Source organism: Coturnix japonica, chromosome 3, assembly GCF_054131305.1.
Source record: "Coturnix japonica strain WE chromosome 3, WE-NBRP24, whole genome shotgun sequence".
Taxonomy (NCBI): domain Eukaryota; kingdom Metazoa; phylum Chordata; class Aves; order Galliformes; family Phasianidae; genus Coturnix; species Coturnix japonica.
In genome coordinates, this window is record NC_140665.1 from 39049515 (window position 1) to 39061736 (window position 12222).

General features: G+C 46.2%; 1 protein-coding gene across 1 annotated transcript in view; it reads left to right on the top strand.

The window, feature by feature from the left end:
* Nucleotides 1-8354: 8354 nt before the first annotated feature.
* GALNT2 (polypeptide N-acetylgalactosaminyltransferase 2) overlaps nt 8355-12222 on the top strand; it is an 86084-nt gene continuing 82216 nt past the window's right edge. Inside the window, exon 1 of the mRNA XM_015857914.2 lies at nt 8355-8553. Within this exon, the coding sequence (XP_015713400.1) occupies nt 8437-8553 (117 nt within the window). The 5' untranslated portion in view covers nt 8355-8436. The remainder of the gene's footprint in view (nt 8554-12222) is intronic.

The window sequence follows — 12222 nt, forward strand, 5'->3', positions numbered from 1 at the left end:
AGACGTTTATTAGGTACTGCCTTCAGTTCCCGTTGGGACAGTGGGCCTGAGGAGCCAGAGAATTGCAGGATCACAGAGTGGTTAAGGTTGCAAGGGGCCTCTGTAGGTGATCTGGTCCAACTGTTTGACCAAGGATACTCAGAGCAGACTGCCCAGATCCAAGTCCAGGTGGCTTTTGAAGACCTCTGTGGAGGTGACTCCACAGCTTCTCTCTCCATAGCAACCTGTGCCAATGCTGTTACCCGCATCCTAAAGAATCTTGTCGGACTTCTGGTATTTTATTTCAAGCCTTCTTTTCTGTGCAGTATCTTTGTGCAGTTTTTCAATAACTGAAAGAATGACATGTGCAGACTGACCCCGATGAGCATTTGAGATCTGAATCCGTTCATGTCTTCCAAATGCAGACATCTTTCCTCTCTCTCGTTGCCAGCAATTATATGAGCTCATTGCTGATCAAATCCAGCAAGTAAAATACCAGTGGGATTCCGAACTAATTTGGTGTCCCAAAAAATTCTTTGATATAGCTGTACAACAGCTCAATGTTTTAGTGAGTAGAGGTTAAAAAACAAAACAGAAAGCCACCAAACAGCAACCTGCTCTCCTGGGTGTGTTGGGCCTGCTGATGTTTTCTTGGCTTTTAGAACAGAAGATCTAACTAAAATAATAACCATGTGAACTACCTCATTCTTTCCTATTTATTGTTACTCAAGCACATGGCATGCCTTAAGGTAAGCTAGCCAAGAAAGCAGTGTAGACAAACTGAGAGCAAGCAAGTGCTATGGAGAAGCCAGCGCAGAGCATCATGATCCAACCCGGGGAAACTCCAGCTGCTGGGTTAATTATTGTTATTTAGTCACATGCCAGAAAGCATGTGATTAATTGCAGAGAAAAAAATGCACCGTCCTTCATTGACTTTAAAAGAATTCTGCCTGCCAAGGAGAAAAATGAAATCTGTGAAGTTAATAAGCTGAAACATTAAAAAGGAAGAGAGAGATAGAAGTTGATAGTGGTTCTGCAGCAGGTGAGGCTTCCCAATTGCATCCAGCCCTGCCAAGATCCCATTAGGGAGCAGGAAAACCCTGGCACCCAAGCACAGGGAATATTGCTTTTGTTCTGGCTGAAGTCCTCTGACAGAGTTTTGCAGAAGTGTGGGAGTGCAGGGAGTTATTTCTGAAGCAGAGGGTTTGTCAGTGGTGTGTAGATGTGTTCCTGGCTAGAATGCTGTGATATGAGCTTCTTCCTGATGGGATCTTTGCCTTCAGGTGTGGCAGTGCACACAGTTTCCTGCTGCCAGCTGCTCTGCTCTCTCGTCAGCAAGAGCCCCAGGTCTGACCTGCTCTGTGGCACTTAGCAAGCATGATGCTGAAAGGGCAGATGACTCATATCGTGGTTTGAGTAAGGTGCTGCTCAGCTTGGCGGAGATTCTGCTGTTTAGAGGTAGAGTTTCAACTATACTCCGTGTGGCATGCGGCTGCCAAGGTCAATATTGTATGTGTGCATTTGTCTCTGCTCTGTCCTACTGCACCTCTGCAGGCACAAGTGTCTAGTGAGCTCTTCTGTAGCAAGGACACGTAGAATTTATGGTTTTATACTGTGCAATGCAGCCAAAGATGTTTGTTCCTGTAACATTATCCTGGGACACTCATATAGAAGGTATCACTCAGGTAAGGCAATTGAGAAGTAAGCATACAGTAGAAATGCTGCTTACAAAGCTGGGGAATCAGAAACAGCAGTTTTCTTGTTCAGTATCTCAGCATTCCCAATTCCCAGCATTGTAGTAGAGAGTGCTTCCTAGAATGTGGGATTTTCTCCTTCACCAGCGATGGTGGAAGGCTGCAGTGTGTAGACATGTCTCTTGTGGTGGGCTGTCCTAACGCAATCAGGATATGTTAGCATGTGCCCAAGAAGAGGGCATGTCCTCTCTTTTCTGATGCTCTCACTAAGAAAGCTGCTTATTCTTCTCTACTTACACCACTTCTATCCTGTTGCAGAGAAGTGGCCTTCTGTAGAGTTGGTGCCCAGTTTACATCAGTGCGTGTGAGATGACAGCTAGAGCAGAGTCCTTCAGACTTGTAGAAGGAATAACCTTGTTGGAGAGTTTGAGTGCAAAAATATGATTTCAGCTGAGAAGGCCTCATTTACACCCATATGGGCAGGAAGAATCTAATTTACAAGTAAAAGTCAAATCATTATCTGGCCATCTCTCCATGCGGTGCACGTCTCTCTCAGTTCAGCAGAGTTTTGAAAGCCAGATAAAACAGCGCACGGTGCTGCAGTAGAATGAGGAAGGAAAAAAGATGTAGCATCAGTTCACAGACCTGCAGTTCTTCAGCTCATAAAAACATGATGGAATGGTCTTTTATTTTCTGTTTGTCTTGGAAGAAAACACTTGCTACTCTACCTGAAACTCTTGAAAGACCAAAGGGCATGGAAAATACATGGTCTCTGTGGGGCAATCCTTGTTTCTCTTTTGAATTATTTTGTGTGGTAGATGCTGGGGCCAAGTTCATTGTGGTTTAGAAGTGTTACACGGAGGGTGGATCTGGCTATTGCCACGGGAAGGGGAACACTGTAGAAGTGATTTCTCATGATTTGCTGGTTTCAGCCCTGTTTTCAGAAACAACCTCTTTTGTGATTTCAACAGATGATGATAAAGGTTTGAAGCCAAAAGGAGTCACAAAGGCTACAAAGGGGAGGGTCAGTTTCCATCCCCTGTGGTGAGCAAGCCTATTTACTGTCTGTTCCAAGGTACTGAAAGATTAAATTTGGGAGAGATCAATATATGACTTCTACAGAGTATGTGAACTGAAGCAGCTATGAGCATCTCTTCTGCCTTACACAAAATATGCTCTTAAGCGTGATACAGAAGACCCATGTAATTTGTTATAAAGACTGTGAGATCTAAACACCATGTTTTATGAACTGGCAAGTATGCAAAAGACCAGGATAAAATGGCATGTTTGTTTTTAATGTGCTGTGGGAAGAGGCTTTTAATTGCACAATGCAAAATCATCTTGAGCAATATCTGGGAGTACAATCTAGAGTATCGATAAAAATGAATCACTGGGATTTATTCGTTTGGCTGTGCTTGTAAAGGGAAAAGCAGGCATGGTGCTACGGCAGGTGAGTCTCACTTGTCAGACATGGAGGAGTCTTGTGCACCATGTCAGACATGGAGGGAATGTGCACCCCTTCTGACCATCTGAGCTCTATTCAGCCTGTCTGCTATGGCACCTCTGGAATTACCTTGTCATTGTCAGCAATTAGGGTGCTTCTCTAGGAAGCGGGAGACCTGCTTTCAGTGGCTCTGGCTGAAATCACTTTTTTAATGCCTACCATAAGGGAAGTGAGGACAAAGAAAGGAGGTATTTTCCACTATCCCAATGGAACTGAAATATTATATAGAAAGAAAAGGTTTGCTCTCCCTACTCTGCTGAAACGTGTACAGTCACTGAAGAGAAGCATTTATGGCACCTATATTAGGTAGTTGATAAGCATCATCCTCTCTCTGTTGTCTATGTGAGAAGGCAGGGTCTGACATCCTGGGGAGCAGGCCATCTGAATCACCATTCACCCCACTACAGATGCTGCAGGCAGATAGTGTGAATACAGCCCTGTGATTTTGAAAGGGAAGGCCCTCCATGGCTTCCTTGTGCACTGAGCTCCCTTCCTACCTGTCTTCCTTCATTCCTCTTTCTGTTTTGTCTTCTTCATTCTCTTGTATCTCATGTGGTGAGCTGGTGTCAGTGCAATTAGCTAGGAAAGATTTAGTTTAAGAGATGAGAAAAGCTGCTTCTGGCAGAATGCTTTGAGTTGGGGAAACCTCTTTCCTGTTCTCCAGGAATTTTGCTGTCAGCTGATTTAGCAGAAGTTTCTGTGCTTTTCTGTATCATGGACAGCCTCACGTTGTTGATCTGGATGATAAGTTTGAACAAATAAAACACCAGCTGAGGTTACAGAGACATTGTGTGTAGAGTTCACATCCATTTTTGTTGCTCAAAACCAGACTGCTGTATGCATTAGCACTCTGTGTTCACCCCTAGCCTCAGGTGCTAGTATATAGTGCTATGGCTGCATCCCACTGTGACACAAGTGCTGGGGAAGAGAGGAATTTCCTGGTGATCTACAGTATGAGGCAGGGCAGTCTTCACAGTCCCTGGCAGCAATGAGGAATCCAGCATGACCCTGAGAATTCAGATAAATGCAATGAATGGGGTTCAAATTACCCCAATCAAAGGTGAGGTCATTGCTTCAGCAAGTCTCTCTCCACAGCTGATTGTCACCCACCTATCATCACTCTCCTGTGAGAGATGCTTCTGAGCCATATCACATTTGGAAATCTGATAACCAGCCTACAGAATGCTGCAAGAGGGGTTTTGTGTGTGTGTGTGTGTGTGTGTGCTGCTGAAGTTCAGTCCGACTCACTAAGTGACTCAGCTCAGGAAGAATAGTTGGCAGTGTATCTGTAGTTTGTACTGGTTGCTGCCATCCTTAGCAGGAGGCCTACGGAAGGCTGAGTTGTTCTTTCTTTGTCTTGTGGTTTAACCTGGCAGACAGCTTAACACCACGGTGCTGTTTGCTGTGTCCTCCCACTGCGGTGTGGGGGAAGAGAAGTAGAAAAATAGTGAAACTAGTGGATTGTTATAAAGACCGTTTAATAGGACATAGAAGGAAAGGGTGATGATAATAATGACAGAAGAATATGCAAGACAAGTGATGCACACAACAATTGCTCACCATGCTTTCACTCTGCCCACTTGGTTCCTCAGCAGTGGCAGCTCTCTTAGCCAGCTCCCCCAGTTTTATTGTACTATATCACCCTGTATAATATGGGACATCCCTTTGGCCAGTTTGGGGCAGCTGTCCTGACTCTGTCCCACCCCCTGTCTCTATGTGTGTTCCCAGCCCATTGCTGGCAGCCCAGAACCAGAAGCTGAAATGTCCACAGCTTAGGGTAAGCACAGTTTAACAACTTAAGTATGGTTGTGTTAGCAACACATACTTAAAACCTAAATCCAAAACATAGCACTGAACCAGCTACTAGAAAGAAAGTTAACTCTGTCTCAGCCAAAACCAGTTTAGCCTTCACCACCCACAGGGGAAAAGTCCATTTCCTCTGTTCATAAAACAAACAAACAAAAAACCTTCAAGGAATGTTGAACTTTCAACTTTAATAGAGAGGAAGAACTTCCAGATTTGGATTATTTGCCTCGGAAGCACATGGGCTTAAGGTGATGCTGTAAACCTTTGCGAGAAAATACAGCATTTGCTTTACCTACATCTCATGATGGCACGCATGGTTTGTTCTCTAGTGAGGAAACAGCATAAAAAAACCCTGCTTCCAGGGGAAATAGTGATTGCTTCATGCTTTAAAAGCAAAGATACTGCCTTATTGATGTTAAAGTCTGCAGTGAGAGAGAATTTCAGCTCTAATGGACCTGAAAGTACTCCGGCTTTGCAGGGCGTACTCTGTGGTCAGGCAGGATGACACGCTGTTCTCGAGGTAAAACTTGCGTGATACAATATTTGCTTCTTGGGGTTTTAACAGCTCCAACAGCGTTCTTGGAGGGTAACAAGATTTTCTGGAAGTGAGCCACTCCAGAAGCCTGTTGCCAGCACGTCTGCCTACTCTGGGTAGCATCAGAAACTGCACTGAAAAATTAAACAAACACAGTTCTTGTCATCTTAACAGATGGGAAAGGACACGTTGACTCCCATGTCTTTTACTAAGGAGGTAGGCTGTGTCTCATTGTTACCACTGTGCAGTGAGGAATTGCAAAACACCCACATAGATTTTCAGACCTGTTAGCTGCACTTAACCTTTAATCCTGCAAGTACTCAGCCATGAGCGTATAATTTTAAACATCTGAGTAGTCTGACTGACTCCGGTGGGAATATGCGCTGAATGAAGTTAAACATTTGCATAAACGTTTGCAGGTTCAGGATCTTTCACTACAAACACGATTCTCTCACTACAAACACAAACTCGGAGCGGGCTGAGTATTCAGCTCAAGCTCTCTATGTATTAATAAACCTTTATCCCCGCAGATGTATTTTACATCTCGTGTTAATATGCGGTTTCTGTGTTATAACACGTCTTACATCAGGCTAACGAGTAACCATTTTCTTGAGGGAGAGGGAATAATACACCTTCTGACATAACTGTATGGCTTTGTAACAATATAATCTGAAATGGATCAACTATGTGCGTTAGCTTCTGTATACCAAAAAGGTTCAGGTAGCTTGGTCAGAATCTGGGCCTTTTAAAGCGTTTAAAGCCTATTTTCTGGGTTTTAGACCTGATCTGATACTCTTCACTCCCATCTTTCCAGGGGTAAGATTGTGTGCATGAGTAAGGGATGGACTTGCTTATTCCTAGAGAGTAGGACTGCTTTCTGTTCTCGCTGCTGGAGGATCCATTTACCTCAGGCTAGGTCATTTCACTCCAGAAAAGGATGAGCAATGTTTGTGGTCTTTAGTTACAAGAAGGTGATTGCTGACACCCCGAATTAACCTCTGATCTCACTTGTGTCTGTTTCCATACCTGCTCTCAAGTGCATGTGGCAGAATAACCTCTGGTTTACGCCCTAGCTAAGCAGAGCAGGATTCGGCCCATTGAATCTAGGTGCCGCATTACAGATCAAAGGAAAAGTTTTGATGACTCCTTCTGCAAATTTCACCCCTATTTGTACTCTCACATGATTGATCTCCCTTTTGTTTAAAGCACCGCGGTTGATACAGAAGCATTTGGATTCAGTGAATCACTCTAGCAATGCTGCTCTTGAAATATGCTAATATTTTCTTTTGAAACGAGCTAGAAAAAAAATCAGTTTTAAATGTCTTACATTTTTGTCTCCGATTCCTTCCTTTAATTGAAGGTTGCTTTTTTGTGTGTCTTTTTGTTTCTTCTTTTGTGTGTGTCTGATTTGCTTTGCTGACTAAACACGCCAGGACTTCTGAGGCAAAGAGGTATGTGCATGCAAACGTGTCGTAATACAACAGGCAGCTTTTCCTAGACTTAAAGCTATATAACATTTCCCACCCCAAACCTCTGTGTTTCCTGTGGTCACTGAAATACAAGTGCTTCAGAAGGAAATCTTCCAGCTTTTTGGGCTTTTTTCCAAATGTGAGTAATTTGGAAGGATTTGAACAGAACTGGTTCAGCCAGTTCAGAATATCAGGAGGGGGTGGGGGTGAATTTACACCCAGGAGGGGAGTAAACTCTTCGAAAGGGCTGACAACAGCAGGACACGGGGAAATGATTTTAAGTTAAAAGAGGGAAGATTTAGGTTGGATGTTAGGGGGAAGTTCTTCACTAGGAGAGTGGTCAGGCCCTGGAACAGGCTGCCCAGGGAGGTTGTGGATGCCCCGTCCTTGGAGGTGTTCAAGACCAGGTTGGACGGGGCTCTGGGCAACCTGATCTAGTAAATGTGTATGTTTGGTGGCCCTGCCAGGCAGGGGGTTGGAACTACATGATCCTTGAGGTCCCTTCCAACCCGGGTCATTCTGTGATTCTGTGAGGGGGAAGTTTCTTGAGCTAAGTAGATCCTTACAGCATTTCTTGAGCTTTATCAGTAGAAGGCTGAGAAGTGAACTCTGACATGGAAGTAGCCTTCCTTTAAGTAGATGTGCCTTTGCTTGTTCAAGAGGAAATTAGTTTTGATTTGGCTGAGTTATAAGCCTTTGAAAACCGCGACTGGGCATGTGCAGTGGATTATTGCAGTAAGCTTGTGAAGTGTGCAGCCACAGAAGGATTTTCTGTACATGCTTGGCTGGCTAATTTTGCTGGAAAAGGGAAAAAAGTCTATCTAAGCACATTGCTAAAGTCAGTGAAATTACCTGAGGCTTCAGGAGGACCTTTGAAGGCCGTCTCAACATCTTTTAGACTATGAAAAGGGCAAGAAAAGATTCCATAGGCTTTGCAAGGCATTTGAAGAGTAAGTGGCCTGCAGAATGTGTAAGGTTAAATGGGATTACGGCTCCAGAATCGAGTACTTGACACATCCGCGTGCGATGTTTTCTGTACAGAGCCATAGAAGGAACAGTGCACATCTGGCCGGTGAAGGAGTCCCCACACAGCAGGGGAACTGCTTCACCATCTCACCTCCAGCCGATGACACAGCTGGAGTTTATCAGCACGTTGACAGCCTTGGGCTGCCGATACCGCTGTGAATTACACTGCTCCATGCCCGGCTGTGCCCGCCATGCGCGGCGCTCTCCTCCTCAGGCTGGGGGCGGCGGCGTCGCGGCGTGCCGCAACCATGGCGACGCTGCCGGCTCCTCCCTTCCCCGCCCCCCGCGGGGCCGGGCGGTGCGGGATTGGCGGCGGGGCGGGCGCTCGCCCTCTGCCCCCTGACCCTGCGCGGCGGCGGGCGCGGCGGCTGCTGCTGCTGCTGCTGGCCGTTTCCTGGTGGCCTGGCGGCGGCGCGGGGGACGATGCGGCGCAGGTCCCGGCTGCTCCTGTGCTTCGCCTTCCTCTGGGTGCTGGGCATCGCTTACTACATGTACTCGGGCGGCAGCGCCGCGCTGGCCGGCGGCGGAGGCGGCAGGAAGGTGAGCGCGAGGCGCCGTGCCCGGCTGCGAGCCCCCGGCGGGATAAGGGGCACCGCGGCGTGCGGCTGGGGGGGAGCGCCCTCCCGCGCCGCTTCTCCGCACCCTTTCCCCTTTATTTGTACGTTTCTCCTCCCGCCCCCGTTGCGTTCCGCGGGGCGGGCGGCTGCTCGGTGGACTTGAGACCGGCTCCCGCCCAACCGCGCCGAGCCACGTCGCGGGCCGGGGGGCAGCGGGGCGGCGTTCTCAGCCCGGGGATCTCCTGCTGGCCGCCGGAGAGCCGGGCTCATCGTGGGCCGGGGCTGCGGCGGGCTTTCCCCCCTCCCCTCGTTGTGTTTTAATTGTTTTAATTATCATTTCCCCCGGCGTTGTTCCGGGAGAGCGTTTGGAGGTGCTGCGATGGTCCGTCGTTGAGAGAAAGAAAGGGAAACCGAACGTTGCGCCGTTCCCATCTGCGTGGGTCAGAGCGGTGTTATGTGGCACGGCGAGGTGTGAGGCAGCGCCATCGCCCCATAACTCCTTCACTTCATGGCTGTGAATCCGTGGATTTGCATGTGCCTCCCCTAAGTCAGCAGCTTCCAGAAGCTGTGTGGCAAAGCCTCTGGGAAGTGAGATTTATCGTAAAAGATTCCCCCAGATCAACCCAGAGATGGGCAGAGGGTGAGGAGCTGGGCGCTGTGCGGCTGAGCCGCGCTGCTTGCTTAAAAATGGCACTGTGCTGTTGGGTGAGCGGAGCCGTGCTCCTCCATCCGCACAGCCACCGGGATCTCGGTACAGTTACTTTGATGCTCATTGGTGTGCATGTTCCGAGTGAAAATCTGGCTGGCTCCTGTGCGAGCTGTGGGAGCAGAGCTTGCATGCTGACTTAAGGAGTAACTGAGGTGAGCGGGGATCTGGGGAGTTGACTGCTCTCTGGCTACCTCCACGCTCTGTCTTGTCCTCTTCTTTGCCCCCTATGGCCTCAGGACTGTGGCTGTCGACACAGTATGTTCAAGTATAAAGCATGTATCCTACATGCAGGCTCTCGGAGCAGATACAGTAGCGGAAATAGATGAAGCGTGAGATAAAAAGTAAGGCAGTACCCTAAAGCCTCTCTTGAGGAACCACCAGAGTGTGTTTAGAAACTAAAAGCAATCTTAGGCTGCTGCTGATGCATAATGGGATAAAGCAAAGCTATCAAAGGCGCATATATCTGCAGATAGGGAAATAGATTTTTAACTCCCGGTATGTCTCTTTTTGAGTTCCCAGTCAGATTTGCAGCTGAGCTCAATTCATTTTTACTGCTGGGGAAACGGCAGCGTGGGGATGGTGATTTGCACAAGGTCACCTAGAAGATCAGGTGAGAATAAAACAGAACAGAAACCAGTTTTTCTGAGAGCAACTCTGGAGCTTAATCTACTAGAACCTGCTGCTGTTCCTTATTGGTAGTAGTACAACTTGCTGTGATGGGTTGAAGAGATCTATGATCCTGAGATGCTTGCTTCAGCCTTATAACTTGTCATCGTTCTGCTAGAAGTTTAATATACCTCACCGATCTGGGCAATTGGAGAGTTTTAGCAAAGATGAGTTAAAGTAAATGAGATATTCTGCATGTGTGAGCCGAAGCTCAACACTGGGTTTAAAAATGTGGAAGCTTAAACTAAGGTTGTGGTAAGGAACAAAATAGGTACTGTGACCATGAGAAACAAGTGGGGAAATTAACAATTATGTGTGGATTGGTGATTGAGGATTCTATTTTCTGTCAGCGAAGCGTAAAATTTAATCCTGGGCCTCAGAGTAGGTTAGCAAATGTAAGTATGGGAAGATGTGTGTAATGTAATAGCTTTTGAATCTCAATAAAAGCCTTATTAACTTAGTGTCAGACCCTGGTACGAAGCAACAGCGCAAACTGCCTTAAACTTATGAACAGAAACCCTGCTGTAGTAAATTTCTTTGTTTGTATGACTTTGTGTAGTTTTCATTGCTTTCCCACTATTTCAGTGCAATGAAAACAGGGTTGCTTACAGAAGAGCATCGCTTCTTATAAACTGAAGTCTATGCCTTGTTGAGTCTCTACAATTACAGAAGCCAGAAGGGGATCATTCTTCATTTGTGTGAATAACTAATTTGCATGTTAATTACAGATCTAGCTAGACAAACAGAATGGTTTTTCCATAAGGGTGTTTTTTTTTTTTCCATGTTCAGACCTGATGTATTATCTGGACACCCCAGACTTGTTTGGTACGACACCCTGTGCTGTGATGGACATCATCAATTCCCATTTCTTTTAGAAGAGGTGAAAGTATTTGCCCTTTTCCAGGATTGCACCTGAGAAAGAGAGATGAAGAGATGAATGCTTTATTTTTTTTTTCTTAGTAGAGGAGTGTCAAGTTGATATCAACTTCTTCATATTTTGGTTCTTCATTTATAACATTTCAAGCCATTTGGATGCTCCAGCATGCAGTATCCTTGCCCAAGCATTCGGCCTCTGTCAGCAGTGGTGGGAGCCACAGCCCTGTGTGCGCTGCTCTGGTTAGGTAGGCAGTGGGAGCTGAGTGTGCACAAATGGAGCTAAAGCACGCAAAGTAAGAGCTGTCTCATTAATAAATATGTGGATAATAATAATAACACGCAGGAGAGATGTTTCATGTTTTGGAACGAGGCACAAAGCTGTAGTAGGATGAAATTACTTCTTCCACTTCTGGAATTTAAGGTATGAGAGCACTTTTTTCTTCTTTTCTTAAAAGGAAGAGGAGGGGCAGAGTTGAAGTTTTTTATTCAAAGGTACTTAGAGGTGACAGAATCACTTCTCCTTCATATTCTTTTTCATCTCCAGTGAGAGTGACTGTAAGTATGAGAACCAGGGGTTCAGCTTGCTCCTTGTCCAGCCAGGTCACTGGGTTGTAGATTGGAAAGAGTAAGTCTGTCTCACTTGTTTAATGGTTAGTGAAATAGTTCCTCAGACAGAGTCTGTGACATAGAAGCAAGCAAGTTGCCAGCCCAGCAGTTGTGAGACTGAGAAAAATGTGGGTTGCTCTTGTGCTCATTAATTGTACTTAATATTAAACAGCCTTTGGAGTGGAGACTGGAACTTTCCTTCTTGTGGGCAAATGTCTTAACCCATAGCAAATGGGTTTGTTTGTGCTCTGTGTCCTGGAACAAAGTAGAGTGGCTTCTTCAGCGTGGTTAGAAGTGATGTGTGCCCTCCCAAGCTGGAGTCATCCCGGTGATATCCCACAGTTATATCGCCCCAATCTTCAAGGAGTGGCGTGAATCAAAACCCGTGTATTTGGAAATCATTTAACTTGTTTCAGATTTTGTTTTGAGTCCTTTAACAACTAAGTTGTTCCACAAATGAGCGACGACTGGGTATGAAACGACAAAACAGCTTGTCCTTCCAAGCATTACAGCAGTAGGCCTGCTGAATGGAGCCCTTCAGGCAGGACAGAGGAAAGCACCAAACACCTCACTGCTGCCAAGAGTGAAATCCTCATAGGCGTAGCCTGGAGGAGACCCGTAGGCACTGAGTGTTGTAAGCAGAGGCATCAAGAGGAGATGCCTGCTAGGTAAAGCTTCAGCCGAAGCCAATGTTTGGTGTCTCCTGGATCACACTGATGAGCTTTGGTTTTTGTTTCTATGTGAAGGTGGTGGTTTTGGGTTATTGTTGTAGTTTTTTAATGTAGACCTCTTCTG